We start from the raw sequence: 21,954 nt of genomic DNA, 5'->3' as shown, positions 1-21,954 counted from the left end.
AGAGAGTAAACCAGGGATTAAAATTAATGGATTATAATTCACACCTTTATCTTTTTACAGAAGTAAAGATTGGGCCATACACATTGGATGAAGGTAGCTGCTGAAATACCATAAACAATCTCATCACTATGCTTAGCTACAATACCTTGTGACCAGACTTCAAGAAACATGGTGCCTTCATTGTGTAGCATTCCACTGTTTGAAGGAGAAGATATAAGATGTGGTTCCTGGTAATACGAATCCTTTTCATTAGCAATTGACCTCTGTGCGGGCACCTTTGCTTGCTTACGATATGTTTCTCACATCGGGGGCAGGGTTTTTGAGCTCGGCAAAGGGTCAGGAATGGAGGTGGATGGGGTCTGAAAACACTGGCGATAGCCAACTTGATGGTTTCCCAATGCCTTTGCAGGCACAGGCCATTTTTGTAGAGGGAGATTCAGGGACTCGCAGCGTTATCCACCCACACATGGCTGGTGGTAGATTCAACTTTTTAAAAGTCCAAATCAGGGAGGATGACTGAAATTGTCCGGTTGGCCTCTCGTTTGCTGTACCACCGGGGGCCAGTTTCGATGGCAAGAGATGGGCGCCTGGCAGCAGGCTGCGGCTGAATGCTTCAGGTGGGCCCAGAGGGGCCCGGAGGCCTTCCCTGCCGACCTGGATATGAGATCAGCTATATACTATCTGTAAAAGTTCTCCTCCTTCCACCCTCTCCCACAGTGCTGGCCCGATTGTAAGAGCGATCTTTAAATTAAAGTTTAAAAGAAAGTTGATGAGACAATCCCTCCATGTTGAAACAACCCCCCACTATTACTCACCTGCCAACATACAGCCCGTTGTTCCCTACAGCCTGGAAAGCCTCTGAGTGGCCCTGCAGTTTTGATAGCCCATCTGTCACCCTTAATTGGACAGGAAATCTGTCTCCATCGCAATTAAGCTGGAATCTCCACGAGAAATCCCAATGAGTCGGGTTGGGTCGGAACCCAGGAATAATCCCAATTTCTGTTTTTTCGCCCCAGGTGGAAAATCCAGCCCCTGGTCTCTGGTTAGTTTATTGGCTATGGATCTCGAATTATAGTGGGGGTGTGATATATATACATCCCAATCCCAATATCTTAAAGGGTGCTGTGTTGAATGTGGAGAGGTTATGAGGAGTTGTTGGGAGTTAAGCCGATGTGTAATTTTCAAATTGTTCTGCGAGATTTATATAATTTTGGTGTGGAATGTTTTATTTGTTAAAGATATATAGTGAGGTGGGTGAGGAATTATATCAGTGGCTTCTTATTTTTGCTGGGATTTGATTGGGTAGATTTTTTTGGGTGGAACGTGATAACATGAGAATGGAGAACGTTGAAAGGTTTTGCACAATGTGACCAGCGATGAATGGAAGCAGAAAATAATCCAGATGAAATGAAGAAAAACCAAGAGAAACAAAACACTTAATGGAGAACAAGAATATTTACAGATACATCAATGATTATGAATTAGGTAAGTTTAATTATTAGTGTCACAATATAGACTTACATTAACACTGCAATGAAGTTACTGTGACAATCCCCTAGTTGCCACACTCCAACGCCTGTTCAGGTATACTGAGGGAGAATTTAGCATGGCACATCTTTCGGACTGTGGGAGGAAACCCACGCAGATGCAGGAAGAATGTGCAGACTCTGCACAGGCAGTGACCCAAGCCAGGAATTGAACCCAGGTCCCCGGTGCTGTGAGGCAGCAGTGCTAACCATTGGGCCAGCGTGCCACCCCATCCACAGCTTCGATTCTGATCATGACGTATAAAAATATTTCACATAAAGAATTGTCTGGCAAAGGAAAATGTCACGTTCATGAGAAAATATACGTTTCTGCAAATAGAGAGTGCAGGTTTTGGATGGTAATAACTAAAATATACTCACAATCAGATGTTGTAATGTTGGCACTCCCTTGCATTTCACATACACTGACATTTTAGAAATATCAACTCCAAAGTGCTACTTAATTCTGGAATGTTATTGGGTTTAGTATGTAATAATAAAAATATTTGCTTTGAAAGCATTACAATATTAAATAGTGGATGAGTTTGACAGTCTCGTTGGTGCAGGTTTGGAATCTGTGTCATCCCCTTTTAACTCTGCAATTGCTAATGCAGACACTGTTCATCTCAGTGGGTTAGCTTTGATGCCTCATGATTCATTACAACTCCAGTCTCTGTAAATGTCACGCACCACAAGCTCATGGACATTTGGTTACTGGTTTCAAACTTATTAAATTTACAAGACCTATCAGAAAGGGATCTGGGGACTTGTCTAGCAAAATGTGGCATGAAAATACACAATACTGAAAATAAAAGTAAAAATAAAGCATATTCTTTAGTCACAAGTAAGGCTAACATTAACACTGCAATGAAGTTACTGTGAAATTCCCCTAGTCGCTACAACCCAGCGCCTGTTCGGGTCAATGCACCTACAGCATGTCTTTCAGACTGTGGGAGGAAATCGGTGCACCCAGAGGAAACCAACTCAGACACAGGGGGGTGAACGTGCAGACTCCACACAGACAGTGACCCAACCGGGAAATCATACCCGGGTCTCTAGCGCTATGAGGCAGCAGTGCTAACCACTGTGCCACTGTATTGCTCCCATGTTTCCCCACGTTTCCAGAAATATGCAGAACATCAGAAGAAACACCAACTCCATGTAAAGCAAGTAACATTACTCTGCACTTATCCATTGCTTTAAGGTTATTAATATTCAGTAAACTCACACTTCACCTTTAATAGGAGATGGCACGTGCGTCAGCATATTCTCTTCTGAGTGCAGCAAGTCCCCCTCTTTAGTTGTGCAACTCTCCTGATTTTCAGGCTTGATCTTTTTGGTGTTCACAATGTACGGATGAACATCCAAAGACAAGTGCCGACTGTGCTTTTTCTCGCTACTGACACTAATGTTTCCTTCGACTTTGTTGGAAGATGAATCTTGGAAATATTTGGAAGTTGAGTCCAGGAGGGGGGCTGCAAGACCATCTGTCGCTATCTTACGTCTGGCGGGCTTGGGCTTTTCCCCTTTGTTATTTTCAAACTTCAGGGCAGTTGAAGGCTCTTTGAAAGGCAGTGGGTTGGTGGTGGGGATCCATTTCATTTTCTTCCTGGGCCGCTTTATAATCAGCTGCTCATTGACCTCGATGTCAGCCGGGTCTACGCTGGGGTCAATGGTTTGGATGCCCGCATCCCGCATGGTCGGCGTGACATCGTGGTTGGACTGGGCCAGAGCCGCTAGCAACTGCCGGACAACGTTGTCATACATGAGGTCGCTTTCATTGGTGATGAAATCCAGGCGGTTCAGCGACTTGATGTGGTCGCGGTTCTCGTTACAAAACAAAGCCAAAATGTTTATGTCACAGAACTGCGACTTCTGCCACTGCTTTCTAGTCTTGATGCCAACTTTGTGGAGTTTATCAAATATAAAGTTGGATTTCCTAACTATAAAAAGGTGGATTAGGTTTATCAAAATGATGAGGTTTATGAAGCACAGCAGAACGATGTCTACTATAGCGATGATGCGCTGCATCTGCACCGAAGGCAGTTTGCAGTTGACGTGAACATGCAGCATCTCACTGCTGGACAAGTCTGGTGGCTCCCCCAGAGGGCAAGTGAACTCATTCTGTTTCTGGTTCACGTAGTAAGTGCACAGATACGTGATGGGAATGATACTCAGAAAGACAACCGACAACTGCCGGGACAGGTAAAGCCTGGCCAGGAAGTTGCTTTGCCCTCGTCGTTCCAGATACTTCTCGAATAGGTTCTGCTCCGGGCTCTTTTCCTTCTCCGCGTTTTCAATAATTTCCCTCTTCTCTTTCTCGGTGATGCCCGCCCCTTTCGACTGGATCTGCTTTTCGATTTTGGGAGCCCGTCCTTCCGCCGCTCGGTGGTAGCAGTTGTCTATCTCCTGGAGCAGGAAGTTCAGCTCGGAGGTCAGCCTGGTGGAGGCCAGGAACTCCCAGCCCAGGGCCGGGATGTACATGATGCCAGCGAAGGCGAGGAGGGCATAGGGGAGGAACTTGTGCTCAAAAAGGGATGGCCGCTGACTGGGTTCAACGCCAGGGACAGCATCTCTCAGCTCAGTCCAACAGTATCCTCTGGCGTATAAAGCCTGATCACGGGTGAAATTGTTTGGCGTGTAACAGTATATCGATTCTTCTGTACAAGAGAGAGAAAAGTCACGGTTGTTTTTTTTTTAACCTGTCAAAGGTGCTCTGTAAAATAAATAATCTTCAATAACTCCATCAATTATATTACATTTCATTTTTCAAATGTTGACATCTGGCCTTTGAGCCGATTATTAAATTATTCTGTTCATTATTCAGCCCTACGCACAGTTAGAAAGCTCCCTCTCTCTCAGTCCTGCCAAGTTACTTAGATTGTGGCATTATTTGTCATAAGGGACTGTGATCTTTTGAAAGGAAGAAGCTTTTCTCTTTACAGACCTTAATAAATGTTATATTACATCCTGAGGCACATGCGAATCTTGTCGGAAAAATCTTTTATTTGCTCTGCTTGTGCTCCAGTTTTCACAGTGCAGGTAATCTTCCAAGATCTGTTCACTCCACTGACGTTTAGGCTGCATTTTTAGCTGGTTATTTTTAGCTGGAAAAGGAGGTGGGCAGAGGGTGGGTAAATGAGTGCCGCTGGATGGCATATGTTGGTTTCCTGGCTCCAGCCCCGGGGGGCCTGGGGCATTTTTTCTGGAGACGGATTGGGGTGGTGAGAACGGGGTGGGAGCTGGCAAGTGCACCCACAAGTGACGGATTTACCTCGCTAAAGGCCTATTGTTGGATACCAAGTGGAATTTTTGAATACAGGCTTCGTGGGGGGAACCCATGCTCCAGGCAGGCTTAGAGGCCTTCCCTTCCTGCCTGCCTTGTTGGAGCTGCAGTCATAAACCACCATGGAGGCAATACCAGTCCCCACCCCCCACCCCAACCCCGCCCTGCCCCACAATAATGGCGGCAAAATCCTGAGGCCATTTTATATTTAAAATCGCAGGGCGCCCACTTTCTTACTCGAAAGGTGCATAAAATTCTGCCCTTCTCTCTCCACTTATTCAGAGAGCTACAATCTAGGGAAAGTAGTATGGAGGTCAACTTTCTGAATTTGAATACAGCTCTGAGGAACCGTCAATGTTAGAAAGATATTCATGAATAATTCCTCTAAACATTGAGGAAATGGGATTGCTACTGAACATGAGAACATGATAAATTTAAATGTTTCACATTGGTCTAGGCATACCCCTGCACAATTATTTTTTTATTTGGTCATGGGATGTGGGTGTCACTAGCTAGGCCAGCATTTATTGCTGTGATAACCCCCATGAGGTCCATGGGGAATCACTGATTGATCTCCCCATGAGGCTTGTTGAATATGAGTTCCCCTGGTAACAAGCAGTGGCCTGCCCAGCTGGAACTCCTTACCTGAGCCTTTGATAAGGCAGACCTGGGAGTGGGCCTGCTGAACAGTAGGCCTAGCAGGGACTAGAGTGTGTACATCACGGCAGTGATTTTATTTTGCATTCTGCAATCAACTATATTCCTTTTCAGCCGGGCTTCCTGAGTCATTACAATTGCCAATCCCCCATTGCCCTTGAGAAGGTGACGGTGAGCTGACTTCTCAAACCACTGCAGGCCATGTGGTGCAGGTACACCCATGTGCTGTTAGGGATGTAGTTCCACCATTTTGACCCAGTGACAGTGAAGGAACAGCAATATAGTTCCAAGTCAGGATGGTGTGTGACTTGAAGGGGAATTTCCAGGTGATGGTGTTCCCATGCGACTGCTTCCCTTATCCTTTCAGGCTGTAGAGGTTGTGGGTTTGGAAGATGCTGTTGGAGGAACCTTAGTGAGTTACTGCACTGCATCTTGTAGATGGTACACACTACTGCCACTGTGTGTCAGTCGATAGTAGAGGGAGTGGATGTTGAAGGTTGTGTATGGGTGCCAATCACGCAGACTGTTTTGTTCTGGAATGTGTTCAGCTTTTTGAGTGTTGTTGGAACTGCACTCATCTAGGCAGGTGGAGAGTATTCCATCACAATCCTGACTTGTGCCTTGTAGATGGTACACAGGCTTTGGGGAGTCAGGGTGTACATTACTCTTCACAGAATTCCCAGTGTCTGGCCTGCTTTTGTAGCCACAGTGTTTATATGGGTAGTCCAATTCAGTCTGTGAATTCAGTTGACCTTCAGGATGTTGTTAGTGGGGGTTTCAGTGATGTTAATGTTATTAAATGACAAGGGGAGATGGTTAGATTCTCTCTTGTTGGAGATGGTCATTGCCTGACACTTATGTGGCAAATATTCCTTGCCACTTATCAGCCCAGGCCTGTACATTGTCCAAGTCTTGCTGCATATGGAAAGCCTGTATCTGAGGAGTCACAAATGGTGCTGAATATTGTGCAATCACCAGTGAACATCCTCACTTTGACTTTATGATAGAGGGAAGGCCATTGATGAAACAGCTGAGGATGTTTGGGCCAAAGGCACTACCTTGAGGAACTCCTGCAATAATGTCCCAGTGCTGAGATGATTGACCTCCAACAATCACAATCATCTTCCATTGTACTGCTCTACTCCAACCAGTGAGAGTTTCCCCCCTATTCCCATTGACTTCAGTTTTGCTCGGGCTCCTTGATGCCACATTCAGTCAGATGCAGCCATGATGTCAAGGGCAGTCAATCTCATCTCTTGAATTCAGCTCTTTTGTCCATGTTTGAACCAAGGCTATGATGAGGTCATGCGCTGAGTGGCCCTGGCGGAATCCAAACTGAATGTCAGTGAGCAGGTTAGAGCTTATCATTGATAGAATTGAATTGGCTGAAGACTGGCACCTGTGATGCAGGGGACCTCCAGAGGAGGCCAAGATGGATCATCCACTTGGTACCTCTGGCTGAAGGTTGTTAATGTTTCATCATATCTTTTGCATTGATGTGCTGGGTTCCTGCTGGAGATGGGGGATATTCATAGGGCATCCTCCCCGAGTTAGTTGTTTAATTATCCACCACTGTTCATGACTGAATGTTTTAAAGTTTATTCATCAGTGTCACAAATAAGCTTACATTAACACTGCAATGAAGTTACTATGAAAATCCCTTAGTCGCCACTGTCCAGCGCCTGTTCGGGTACACTGAGGGAGAATTTAGCATGACCAAAGCACCTAACCAGCATTTCTTTCGGACTGTGAGAGAAAACCAGAGCACCCGGAGGAAACCCATGTAGACATGGGGAGAACGTGCGGACTCCGCACAGACAGTGACCCAAGCCGGGAATCTAACCCGGGAACCTGGCGCTGTGAGGCAGCAGTGCTAACCACTGTGCCACTGTGCCGTCCCAGTATGGCAGGACTGCAGAGCTTAGATCGGATCCGTCAGTTGTGGTTACGAAATACTCTTTGTATCCAAGAGTTCTGAAGATCAACATCTCTGCAATTGAGCTGCACCCCCAATACAGGCAATCATACCGCAGTTTCTTCAAAGTAATTGTTTGCATAATGCCATATCAAATTGATAGGAGGCAAACTTGCTGTCTTACAAAGTGATCCATAGCTGTAGCCACACAGTAAATTTTCTGGAATTAGGATCCTTTATAACTAGGTTGAATTTAAACTAAGCCAGTGATAGCCTGGATAGCCTCCACAAGATAGTCAGCAAATATGTTTAATTTGGAGTCCAGGCACATAAAAGCTATTCTGGAGTTGGAGTTCTGGGGAAAAAAAAATACATGTGATGAAAAGTAATCACCTATCAATGTGCCTAAGCTCCAAGCCAATCTAAACATTAGGAAGTTGTGACAGCAAATCAGTTCTACCTCCATGTGTAGATCATGGAATTTGGCATTTTGTTGATGCTTTGCAAGTAAACCAAATCACTTTAAGTTAGCCAGATTTGCATATTTCTCAAATTCATCTGCAGATGTTGGTATTAAACATAAAAATAATCATGCATATATTAATCAGAGACCAAAGAAGCCTATTTATAATGAACTGGAGCTCTGTGATATTACATGCTTATATATCTATATATATTTTTCAGTATTCAAATGTAGCATAAATGTGTAATAAACCTGGGTGAATAACATGAAGTGTTGTCCTGACATTGTGGTCTCTTTAATTTGGCATTTAAAAAAAAAACTGAATCATTTGGTAATGGATAATCTTCATGTCTCAACTTTTGCCCCTGCTGCAGTAGCCAGCGTTTGTAAAGCACATTCTCAATTCAAAATATTAATTTAAACTAAATAATAGCAAACCACCAACATTAGCTGGCTCCAGTGTGTGTTGCAGCAATCATGATCAGTGGTTATATTCTGTTCAACAGGGTGATGCAAGTGCCATGAACATTACTAATGTAAGGAAAATTACTAGTACATAGGCCGGAACTATCCAGCCATGCATGCCCTGCCAACCACTGCCAGCAAGGTCGGAGAATCCAGCTCATCCAGTTCAACACAGATGTCAGGGGGACGTATTTTACACAGAGGGTGGTGGGGGCCTGGAATGCACTGCCAAGCAAGATGATTGAGGCGGACACGCTGGGATCGTTTAAGACTTATCTAGATAGCCACATGAACAGATCGGGAATAGAGGGATACAAACGAATGGTCTAGTTGGGCACATGAGCGGCGCAGGCTAGGGGGGCCGAAGGGCCTGTTCCTGTGCTGTATTGTTCTTTGTTCTTGTTCTTTGTTCTCATGATCTGTGTGTTACCAAAATAAAATTCATATTGGGGGCCATGTTGCTAGTGAATTTAACATGAGTGAATTCTATTAAATCAAACCTCATGCATTGGAAATTAAAGCTACTTCACAGAGCTAGCTAATGATTTTTGATTTTTTGTTTTAGACGGTTGTTAGAGTAGCACAGTTAGATGACACATGTATGACGACACATGAGCTACCAAGGGATGCAAATGTGACATGCAATAAAATTAGCCATTGGGGAAGAATTGTGTGGCACCCGTTAATAATTGGCTTAACCTAATTCATCCCAAGTTTATTTGTTCCTTGCTCTATCAAAGATAAACAATAACATTATATGAATTAAATAATAATAAAACTATAGATATGGAATAATTGTATTTGTAGAGTAAGTATATTTGTGGTCATTTACATGCAAGAGAAACAATTTAGCGTAATGAAGCAAAGTTGCAGAATTCCATTGTTATGCTCCACTCAATATGAGGATGGACATTCATCCTGAGATCCTCCACCAGGTGGGTTACTGATCTCAGCAATGCCATTATGAGAGACCAAGCAGTTTACCTTGAGGAGTGACAAAAATAGAGTCAGATTAAGAGTTGAAGACCACTGTTGACCCATCCTAGTTTAGTTTGAGAGCTCAATTACCATAATCTTTTAAAGCTTAAGTTTATTTATTAGTGTCACAGGTAGACTTACATTAACACTGCAATGAAGTTACTGTGAAAATCCCGTGGTCGCCACACTCCGGCGCCTGTTCGGATACACTGAGGGAGAATTGAGCATGACCAATGCACCTAATCAGCACGTCTTTTGCACTGTGGGAAGAAACCGGAGGAGACCCATGCAGACACGGGGAGGGAGAACGTGCAGACTCCGCACAGTCACCCAAGCCGGGAATCAAACCTGGGTTCCTGGTGCTGTGAAGCAGCAGGGCTCACCACTGTGCCACCGTGCAGCCCCTAAAGCTTACTGTCTCAAAGAGGGTCAGTCACCAACTTGGATGGGGAAGGTGCATGATGCAAGAAGACAATTTGACATTTTTTAAGCTGAAGTTTCATATTACCGTCAAAGGAAGATGTAAGCAAATTGGTTATTTCACCAAATAGCCCAGTCAATACGCGGGTATTTTCAAATGTCCTTACATTTTATAATGCAAAACTTTATAGTTCATATTTTTGTAATTATATGACAGCTATGGTGCTCAACTAGAGATTAGACATGATCTATAGTACCCTCCTACATGCTAAAAAAATTTACTTATTTGAGGAGCCATTGATGAGTAGCAATGAATATCATGGTGACACCTAAAGTAATTATTAGGTTTTCACTTTGTAGTAACAGGAACTCTTGTAAAATAATGGGATGTTAAGCAGCTTGCATGGCTGTACTTATTAATTATGCAGCAGTAACAGAAGCAGGTGAATTAGTCGTGAAATGATATACACAAGTAATGATATTACTGGAAGGCCTATATGCCTTCTGAGAATTCCTATCTGCCTTCCCATTTTGCTTTAGACAAACAACACAAATAATTTAAAGCAAGTGTCTATCTACCAAACTATTAGTTTTCCATTAGTTGTTTTGCGATTCTGTCGAGGACTGTAATGGAGTCAGCATTGACATACAGTTGAATGCATGATAGATCAAAGTGCCAAAATGTTTTCTGATGCATATTAGTTTTTCAATTGATGCATTTTTCCCCCTCTCATTCTTGCAAGTATATTATGCATTGGATTATGTAAATTCTAAGGAAGGAGGTAGTGATTTTTTTCTGTATATTTGTGTGACTTTAATACATTTTGTTTGCCTCTTTACTGGATTCATTCCAAATCTATTGTGGCGTTTTATAAAATAAAATTTTATGATCGATAAAGTTATACTAGCATCTTTAATTATTTTTACTCTCTCTGACAAAAAAGGTGTTTTTGTATTTGAATTGTAAAAAGTTGGTTTGCAGTGCAGCAGGTCATTTAAAAGGCAAATGGAATTTTGTCCTTCATTGCAAGAGGGATGGATTTCAAAAACAGGGAGGTTATGTTGCAGCTGTATAAGATGCTGGTGAGGCCACACCTGGAGTACTGTGTACAGTTTTGGTCTCCTTCCTTGAGAAAGGATGTACTGGCAGTGGAGGGGGTGCAGAGTAGATTTACTGGGTTGATTCCAGACTTGAGAGGGTTGACTTATGAGGAGAGACTGAGTAGACTGGGGCTATACTCATGTGAATCCAGAAGAATGAGGGGGGATCTTATAGAAATTATGAAGGGAATAGATAAGATGGAAGAGAGAGGTTGTTTCCACTGGCAGGTGAAACTAGAACTAGCCTTAAAATAAGGAGGAACATATTTAGGACTGTGTTGAGGAAGAACTTCTTCACCCAAAGGGTTGTGAATCTGTGGAATTCCCTGTCCAGTGAAGCAGTTGAGGCTACCTCATTGAATGTTTTTAAGGCAAAGATGGATAGATTTTTGAACAGTAAAGGAATTAAGGGTTATGGTGAGTGGGCAGGTAAGTGGAGCTGAATGCACAAAACGATCAGCCATGATCTTATTGAATAGCGGAGCAGGCTCGAGGGGCCAGATGGCCTACTCCTGCTCCTAGTTCTTATGTATTTTGTTTCTGTAAGATAAAGGGCGGTATTCTCCGATCTTGTCCATTCCCACCCCGCTGCCAATGAGAGTGCAGAATTTGGGGTTCAGCCAAAGCTCCATTCATTGTAGCCGCACTGGCTGTGGATGAGATCAGAGATTTCCGCTGCATCCATTGCAGATACACCGGAGAACCCCAACCATGGGTCAGATCAGAGGGTTCCGCTGCATTCATTGCAGATGCACTGGGGAATCCCAGCCGCAGGCGAGATCAGAGATTTCCAGCGAAAATGCTTGCATAATTCTTTGCATTTACTGGGTTGCATTTTCACAAAACAAATCATTAACACTGAATTTTTAGAGGCGTGGAAAGGCCAAATGTTAAAAAGCAGGTTTCCTGTGGTAGATAAGAGAGTTTATCCAGTGTGTAATGGGGTAGCACAGACCAGAAAGTAGAATCCCAGCTGAATTAAGTGATCTCAACAAGGGCAATGGTTTGGGGGGGGTATGCTAATTGGATTCAGCACCGTACATCTTTGAGGGGAAAATCAGATGGAATTGTTCTGCAGTTTCCCTTGTTGGATCTTCCCATGTATGCAAGTGGGAATAGGATCAGTCTTGGCTGTTAGCTCAATAACCTACCAACATTCACTCTGAGGGTTCCAATGTAACGATTGACCATTTGGGTAAGGTACCAGAGGATGATTGATGTGTATGAATTTAGATCTTGTCAATGAGTCAACATCTTCAAGAGGGAAAGGAGGTGGGGAAATTGGGCAGAGAAGAAACAAAAGCAAAATATTACCCTTAATATCAAGTTCAGCCTCCAGACATATGCTATATTTCCTTTCCAAAATATTGGGGTTGACTTTGACTTTGTGTGACAGTGTAAAATGGGTGATCGTGAGTCGGCGGCCCAACAGAAATATCATCAAAATAATTGACGAATATAGATATATTTATATTGACTTCATGAAGCGTACAAGGAAACAAAAGAAAAATGTGTACAGTGAAAAATAAATCAATGTGTTTCAAGCCAGAAGCTAAAAATAATGAATAAACAGGAAACCGAAAAATCTAAAGCAGAAAGATTTATTTGGAGAACCAGCAAGCAACTAACAATTTGCATAAATCAGTTACAAATCAGAAAAAAAAAGAGAAAGACCATGACTACTTTTCAAGGTAGATTGGAGATCTGGTACTTACAGTTCCAAAAATTATTATAGATTTACGCATGATCAATACAGTGGAAATCATTTTAGAATCTGTGCGGTAATCAGGCTCAGCATATCCAAATATTAATTTAGCCACTAAATGAAACTGTAACATGTTGAACAACTCGTGTAAAGTAATGTCAGCTGGTCCCACCGGGAGTACCAATCTAATTACTTCCTTATTTCTATCTGTGTCCAAAGAGCTTAATCCAAATGTTTATCAAAATGAAACAGAAGAATGATTTCACCATCTCATCCGTAAAGGTCTTTACTTTCATCTTTATAACCTTTTCAACAATCACAAAGGAATTGGCCACAAACTATTGTATTCCTTGCTTGTACCTTTCCCTGTAAATCACTGCTGTACGCTTGTCCTTTGAGTCAGCTAGCCTTTCCTCCTTGTGCTTACACACCAATCGTCCCCTTCCCGTACAGATACATGTACAATTCTGCAGAAGTGCTGATTTGCTATTATTCATGCATGAAGTGTGACAGTAAAGGCAAGTAGGCTAAGAGAGAAAACATCGCAGCTGACCTTGACACTGTTGCCGTCCAATGTTTACAATGGATGTGTACTTCCAGCAGGGATTGCTGAATCACAATAAGCAGCAGGTCAGACGTTCCCTTGCGATTACAGGAGGAAGATCAGCCAGAGCCGAGATCAAATAACTCAGTACAGCCTGAAGACTGAACTTGAGACGCTTCCCTTCGCTCATCTACTCATAACTTGCTGAGTTACCAAGAGTCTGCCTTCCTGTGCAGTTATTGATTCTCCCTCACTCAACTCAAATCACCTTATGATAATAGGTAAACTTCCTCTCCAGTATCAAAATAACATGCCAATGTTCAGAGTGATTATATATGACTGATTTGGGTAAGGTTGCATAACAGCTAGTGTCTGCTGGTACTTCCAGTGTATGCAACTGGAAAAGTACTGGCGTGTTGCCTTTACATTTTGGAAGGCTGCAGTAACCTTTCTGTAGCTGAAGTAAAACTGTAATCACAAGACAGCCAGTAAAATGAGAGAGAAAAGCCTTTCATTATTCAACACTGTCAGAAGAATTCACTGTATCATCTAGAAAAACAGGAATAATAGCTTCCTGCGGTTCTACAAGCTATGTTTGAAAGTAACAATGAAATACAACAATGCTATAGAAAGATAACACTTTTGGTCAAGAATTCTATGTACACTGAAGCACTTCCTCCACTATTTTGCTATTCAACGATATCTAGAATCATAGAATGAATACAGTACAGAAAGTGGTCATTTGGCCCATTCGGCTCATGCTAGCTCTATTCAAGGACAATTTAGCTCATCCCGCTCCCACACCCTTTCCTTGCGGACCTGCAATCTTTTTTCATCCAACTACTTATTCAATTCCCTTTCAAAAGCCTTGGTTGGATCTACATCCTGTAGCCTTTCAGGCAGTACATTCCAGATTGGAACGACTCAATGCGTAAACAAACTTTTCCTCAAGTTGTCTATGATTCTTTTGCCAATCATCTTAAATTGGTGTCCTCTCCTTCTCAGCCTTACCTCCAGTGGGAACAGTTTCTCTGCTCTGGACTCCTCGTGATTTTGAACACCTCCATCAATCTCCTCTCGATCTTCTTCTCTCTGAGGTGAACAATTCCAGCTTCTCCAATCTTTCCAAGTAACTAAAGTCCCTCATTCCTGGAATCATTCTTGTAAATTTCTCTCTGCCCTCTTCAAAGCCTTCATGTCCTTCTGAATGAGCAGTGTCCCAGAATTCAGGCTGAACTAAGTAGCTAGAGTTGCCAATACAGTCAGTGCCCACCATCCACAGGGGTTCCGTCCCGCTGAGATTTTGCAAAGGGCGAAATTGGGAACGGAGAACAGAGTTTCTAATAGAACTGAATTTGATATGCTCCAGCTATCCCCAAATTTCACAGTTTTACATTAATCATAGAATAGAATCATAGAATCCCTACACTGCAGAAGGAGGCCATTTGGCCCATCGAGCCTACGCCGATCACAATCCCACCCAGGCTCTATCCCCACAACCCCATGCATTTACCCTAGCTAATCCCCCTGACACTAAGGGGCAATTTTAGCAAGGCCAATCCACCTGACCCGCACATCTTTGCACTGTGGAACTGTGGAATGTGTACCCCATTGCTTCTGATGAACGGGTCCAAACAAGGGGGAATAACCTTGATTTATAGCTTGGCTAACGGGGACGCCGCTGTGCACCAGTCCGGGGCACCTCCTGGACAAAAGAAATTCTGACTTTGGTCTTCTGAAATTAGTCTAATAAAAAACAATGACATCAAACACATGGAAAACTCGAGCTCTGTAATAGTTAAAGAACTAATAATGGCAAGCAATACATTGTCAACAATGGAGTGAACAAGACTAATTTTTTAATATTAAATTGCATATGGAGTTTGCACATGCATTGTGAAGGGACATTCGCCCAGCATGCTTTATTTGATGGCAAGAGGACAAACAGTGTTTCTTTTATGCTTTCTGAAGAATTTTATGAAGTACAGAATGTTCTGTATAAACCTTTTGGGACCAGGTCCATGTGTGATATTCAGGTTTGACAGGTTGCACGAGTTTGAAACATGAATAAGAAAGGCTTGGAGGGATATGGGCCAAAAGCAGGCAAATGGGACTAGTTCAGTTTAAAAACCTGGTTGGCATGGATGAGTTGGGCCAAAGGGCCTGTTTCCATGCTATATATTGCCATGTCTCTACGGGTGGAATTTTCCAATTCAGCTGTACTGAAAAATTTCTGTGTGTGTCTCCCCCTTTCTGTTGATCGAAAGTGTTGCACCCAGGTTTACAAAGTAGCCATTCTGAGAAAAGAAATTTATTTAAAAAACAGAGATCTTTTAGGAATAAAATATGGAAATCTGTTCCCTGCATCATATTTACTGCCCAATTGGACAGGGATATTGAAATTTAAAGGAGCTTAGAAAAACTCCAGCTAATACTAGGAGGGCATAATAGGCCAACAAGTAGTATTAAGATTTCCACATGAAATGTTGCATTGTCTTTGTCCTTCAGATGCTCCTAAACTGATTAATTCCAGCATTATGGTGAGGTGAGTTGTTCGCCACAGAATTCCTAGCCTCTGACCTGATCTTGGTAGCCACAAGGCTGGTCTGTGTCCGTTTCAGGTCAATGGTAATCCCCCAGGATGTTGACGATGGGGGATTCAATGATGGTAATGCAATTGAACATCATGGGGAGATGGTTTGTGTAAGGACTCAGGAAGACTGGCAGAAAAGGAACATAGTTTATTACAAAATTAAAAGTAAAACCACTCCTGTTGGGTATGCACACTCATGCCTGCCTGGGACTACAGTTCAGCAGGCCCAGTCCTGTGCCTGCCTTATAAAAGGCTCAGGGAATGAGTTCCAGCTGGGCAGACCTCTGCCTGTTACCAGGGGAACTTGGACTCAATGACCCGCATTCGGAGATTAATCAGTGATTCTCCATGGACCTCATGGGGTTATCACAGTTTGATTCTCTCTTTTTCAAAGTCATTGCCTGGCACTTGAGGGGAGTGAATGTTATTTGCCAATTATCAGGCCAAGCCTGAGGGCCTGATTTTACCAAAACTTTTTCGGGCGCGAAATCGCGGTAAAGTTGGGCGTTGGGCCTTTAACGCGATCTGCACCTGAATCTGAGCAGATCGCGCCTTTACCGACACCCGATTCGGGCGTGGGTCCGGCCTGCGCCCGAATTAGGCGGCCCGACGATTTAAATGCATTTGCATGCATTTAAATCGACTTAATGAACCGTGCGCCCAACTCTACCGCCGAATCCCACTTTACCGTCTTCTGGCCCAATCCGCGTCCGCGCTGTTACCGACCAGCCGAATAAAAGTCTGAAGTCGCCGCTGCAGCCTCCGAAGAGCGGGGTCAGAGACTGCAACGGCTCCCTGACCCAGGTCATCCTCTGGTCGGGGAGGAGGAGGGTGGGAGCAGGAGAGTGGGTGTGATGTCTCATCCCCTGGGGGGGAGCGGGGGGAGAGGGGGTGTGATGTATCATCCCCTGGGGTGGGGGGAGGCGGGTGTGACGTCTCATCCTCTGGTCGGGGGGGGTCGGCTGCCAGTCTGCGGCCGATGCCTCCTGGCACCATCACTGGTACACTACCAGCCACAGATTACTCTTCCCTGCAGGGGCAAGAGAGCAGGAGAGATGGCTGTGGCTGGTAGTGTACCAGTGATGGTGTATCCCTTGACACTGTGGAATTGGCCACTGTGGAATCGGCCGGTTCTGCTTCATCTTCTTAGCAAGGAATCGCTTCATCCTGAAGGTTTTGTGGGATGGCATGGCCGCACGTCCACTCCGGCAGGAGGGATCGGCCGCAGACTGGAAGCCAACCCCTCCCCCGACCAGAGGATGAGATGTCACACTCCCTCTCCTCCCCCCCAGGGGATGATCGGTCACACACCACCCCACCCCCCCGAGCAGAGGATGAACGTCAGAGAGCCGCTCTCTGCTTTTTTTTTCGAGCCCGGGCGCGCTCTGTCAGATTTTTTTCGAACTGCGCGTGCGCACTTCAGAGCTCCGATCGGTCCGGCAGTGCTAAGCCCCCGGCCACGGCGTGGATCGGGCCGGAGCCCGCAAAACGCGTATGGGCGCACTGCAAAGAGGATTCCAGGCGCGGATCTATTTGACGCCCAGATTCGGCACTTAGGCTCAAAATGGTAAAATTCCCCCCTGAATGTTGTCCAGGCCTTCGTGCATACAGATGTGACTGCTTCACTATCTGAGGCATTACAAATGGGACTGAATATTGTGCAAACAGCAGCAAGTATTCTCACATCTAACCTTGAGGTGAAAGGAATGCTATTGATGAAGCATCTGAAGATGACTGGATATGGGACACTATCCTGGCGAACTCCTGAGGAGTGCAGGAGCTGAGGTGCTTTGCAGTACAACTAAATGACTAACCACCTCCAACAATTACTCGAGAATTATTTTTCTTTGTGTGTACACATGCAACAAATCAACTATTCTAAACCAAAGAACAAAAAGAAACTCGAGAGGCACAAACTTGTTTCTTTTTGCAGACTTGCTTCTTCTGTCATAGAGTCATAGGGTGGAATTTTCCTGTCCCACCCGCCACAGGAATCGTAGCAGGTGGGTCATGGACCATGCAAAGATCCATCGACCTCTGGCGGGATTTTCTGGCCTTGGGGTGAGCGTGGTCAGAAAATCCTACCCATTCTCTCTTAGACTAAGAAAAGCATAAAGGGAAGGTTTGCTCATATTCTGAATGCAATTCAAACAGAGGTAAGCTGAACAGTGTATGCACAGTGGTGCAGATGTAATCTGATGCCTGCACCAGTCTCAGCATAACTTCACCAACCATCCATTTGTATGAAGAGATGTTCAGGGCAGAGATTGCGGTGCACTGCTGGTGTGAGGCATCTTTAGATGTGTGCATGGGTTGAATACAGGATTTCAACACTGCATATCTTTCTGTACCCTGTGCCATGCTGGGAGTGGAACCTAATGAATTATTTCCTGAAGTGTGAGATCATGATAATTGAAAAGTGAAGGAAGAATTATTCAGGTGCATACCGTGAGTTATTTTGTATTACAGCTGTGGCTATGTTGGAAGCACGCTGCCTTTGAATCATAGGGTTCTTGGTTTAAGTGCCATGCCAGAGCTTGTCGTACTGCAGTGTCAGAGGTGCTATCTTTCAGATGAGACATTAAACACAGGACCTAACTGCGCGCTAAGGTAGACATAAAAGTACCCATGGCATTATTTCATCTGAAAGATCCACGACCTGAAATGTTTTCCCCCCAAAAAATGAAGGCCGCGATTATTCAGCCATTCATGGCCCACCGCCGCCTCAAGCAAAGACAGAGAATTTGGCACTCAGCCAAATCTCTATTCACTGTAGCGGGTCCGGAAAATCCCTCCGACGTGAACGGCCGAGAAATTCTGCTCCAAGTGTCATAACGGTGAGAATACCAGAGCATTACGTGCCAGTCCGTGAAGCGTACTCTGAACTGCGATCACCCCACACTCAGTCACTTTTTTGGTGAGTTGCATGCAGGTGTTGAGGGGGCGGGGCCTAAACAGGCCTGTGAACCTGGCTGCAGAGAGCTGTTTCGCAATGGCACCCTGATCTCACAGTGCACTGGGAGCCACCTCTCCCCACCACGGACATTGGGACCCCTCAGTCATCGGCAGCATGTTCCCTCACCCCAGTAGGGGTCGCCAACATTGAGGCATTGGGTCCCTCCCGATGGATCCCCCACCATGTCCCCCCATCATGACGCCCCCACATGATCCACCCGGGCATGACCTTCCCTGCATAGGCCCCCATGCATTGCCTCCCCTCTGTCATAGCCATACTGTCATAGCCCCCCATCATAGCCCCCACTCAGGCCCCACCCCACCTTGGACCCCACTCCTTTCACACTGTCCCTTGCCCAACTGGCTCTGCCAGGGTGTCCGATGGGAACTGACAGGGTGGTCAGTAGGAACTGCCTGTGTGCCAGTTGGGCACTGCCATGTGGGTACTGCCCAATGGACACTACCTGGCTATGCTCCTGATCACCTGGGGGCTGCAATGGCCTCCAATCCTCCCAGCGTGGCCATCGCCCCTGGGATCTCCACTAGTGAAGACCATTACTGATTCGTGCCTGTGTGACCTCCTGCTGCTGGAGAGGTGGGATCATTCTGGGAGGGTTGGGGGAGGAGGTGGGGTTGGGGGGGGGGGGGGTGCAATCGCATGCCAAACTTGCTAATGAAATTGAAATCCAGTCAATCTCATGCTAATTGGCCTTTGAGTTTGGGACATGTAAGTATCTTCACATAAATGGTAGAAACGGCGCCCGAGCTCTCTGCGGCCTGGCTGACCAATCCCGTTTGCACCAGTAGAGAGGGGCTGAGACAATTGCAAATAGTTTGACGTTGGGCACGGAACTGATTCTTAGGCCCGCTCTCCATTTTCTGGGATTGACCCGATCTGCGCCAGGCACAGCATGGTCGGAAAATTGGTCCCTTTAACTCTGCCCCACACACCCCGGACATTGTCTTTTCCACCATCTTCCATCAGGAAAAAGATACAAAAGTCTGAGGACACGTACCAACCGACTGAAGAGCAGCTTCTTCCCTGCTGCTGTCAGACTTTTGAATGGACCTACCTTGCATTAAGTTGACCTTTCTCTACGCCCGAGCTATAACTGGAACACTACATTCTGCACTCTCTCGTTTCCTTCTCTATGAACGGCATGTTTTGTCTGTATAGCATGCAAGAAACAATACTTTTCACTGTATGCTAATACATGTGATAATAATAAAGCAAATTAAATCAAATCAAATCAAATCTGGTTCTCTCTCTCCACAGATGTTGCCTGATGTGTGGAGTATTTCCAGCAACTGCGGAATTTTGCTTTAATAATATAAACATTTTTATGTTTAATTTAAAAGACATTGAAATTTTTTGAGTTACTGTAGAATCACAGTCCAATCTGGTCCCTTTCTCTCCATCTCTCTCTCTCTCTACGTCTTCAAACCTGAAGTGCTGTGCCACCTTTCCCCTACAAGAGATCATTGTTGTGGGGATGGATTATACAGCCAGCAGTTTTTAGAACTGTTTTACCAGGCCAGAGTGATCATAAAGGGATATCAGAGTGTTGTACTGAAAAACTGCAAGGAAGTTTCCAGCTGCACCTTGAGGTGGCCAGTTGAAGACAATCTTAAACCTTCTCAGATCTTTTTATACTGTTCAATATTTTCCACATTCATCCACCTGATTAGATTTTGGAAATGTTACTAGTAATCTTTCCCAATGCAGAATGGTAACCTGCTGTTTTACGCTGAATAAATATCACAGTCCTCCAGGTCACCGGGAGAGCTCCACTACTCATCCCCGAAAAGTGCAATAGAATATTTTACATCCTCCTGAGAGGCCAGATGGGGCCTCAGTTTGATGTTTAATCCGAAAGACGACATCTCCAACCATGCAATACGCTTCAATATCAAACGTTCTACATAATAGCATTTTGTTATCGTACAAAATATGCCAATTATATGGCTTGTGTTACATGGACTTTTTTAAATGCAATTTTAATTCTCCATTTTCTGGCTGGATTAAAAAAACTGTAATCCTATTAAAATAATGGAGGACAGCTAGCCAGCCAGAATAAACAACTTTCATTCCATCTAAATGTGATGAAATGGGAACAGACACCCAAATGCCTCCCCAAACCTAAGGGACGCAAAACAGCCCATCCCCTGTTGGCTTTTACACTATCTTAAAACTCTTCAAAAGTATTTTGAGATGAGATATCAGAATGCAATTATCTGTTCTCCAAAACAATGACTGCAGCAGGTAATCAAATTCCTCTGGAATATACAGCCAGCCGGTGTTTTACCAAGTCAGTGTGATCACAAAGAGAGATCAGAGTTCTAGACTAAAAAACTGCAAGGAAGCTGTGTGTGTGTGTCTCTCTCTCTGTTGATTGCAAGTATTGCGCCTGGATTTGCAAAGTTACTATCCTGAGAAGAGAAGGCCGCTGTAAACCAAAATCGTTCAGAAATAAAATGTGGAAATCTGCCCCTTGCAGCTAAACCTAAGAAGACAACTGAATAAAAGGGCTGCAATGTAGAATCACCCCATCGAGACCAGCCAAAGGATCGCTAACTGTAAATTTATTTGATTTTCATCTTCACAAACTATAAAAGATGTTTAGCCTACCCTTTTATTTTACCATCTGTACTAGTGTGTGTGGGCTGAGGAAATGTGTGTGATGTATTAATGGTGGTTGAAATTTTTTTTAAAATTTGGCAAGTAGTGTAAATAAACTTATCCAGGTCTTTGTTTGAACTCAGAAAGCCTGTCTGGCTAACTCTTTATGAATTGAAAGCATATATAATGAAATGCTTGCAGTATCAACAAAGCACATTCTCGCTAAATTTGCAAAAAATCATGTCATGATAAGACTTGGATTGGCATCATAGGCGAATCATTTTTACCTCTCCTCATGTGGTCATAACATTAGTGATTACAGAAAATATCCAGTTTCTGACATATCTATTATGCATATCTATTGAGTATATCATTAGGCAATTAAAATGGATTTGAGGTCCTATCTGGGTGATAGCACCCTAATTTGCATACACTTATGTGGTTTCTTTTGCTTGAGTTAGGTAGATTCTCAGTTTCCCAAGAAAAGGCAGTGTTAAAATAGACAGGGTGGGAAATAAGCAGAAAGTGTCTTGCTACGGTTTTAATTCTCACTCTCCCTTACACATCTTTGTTGCTGCCTACTGAGCACCACTTCTTATTCAGCACCAAGTTATACATTGGCTCTCAGTGTAATCAGAAACTTCTCATATGGGATACACCAAAAGGTTGCTAAAAGCCCAAACATACTTCTGCTGTCTACATTGTCTGTGACAATCGCAAACTGCA

At 44.1% G+C, this 21,954-nt stretch overlaps 1 protein-coding gene across 1 annotated transcript in view; it reads right to left on the bottom strand.

Moving 5' to 3' along the window:
- The window catches only part of panx2 (pannexin 2), a 56,552-nt gene that overhangs the window by 1,316 nt on the left and 33,282 nt on the right, over nt 1-21,954 (bottom strand). The window contains exon 2 of the mRNA XM_078234617.1: nt 2,762-4,186. Within this exon, the coding sequence (XP_078090743.1) occupies nt 2,762-4,186 (1,425 nt within the window). The remainder of the gene's footprint in view (nt 1-2,761; nt 4,187-21,954) is intronic.

Source organism: Mustelus asterias, chromosome 19 (genome assembly GCF_964213995.1).
Source record: "Mustelus asterias chromosome 19, sMusAst1.hap1.1, whole genome shotgun sequence".
NCBI classification, from domain to species: domain Eukaryota; kingdom Metazoa; phylum Chordata; class Chondrichthyes; order Carcharhiniformes; family Triakidae; genus Mustelus; species Mustelus asterias.
Note: the sequence above shows the minus strand (reverse complement) of the source record. Positions and strands in the feature narration are given on the sequence as shown.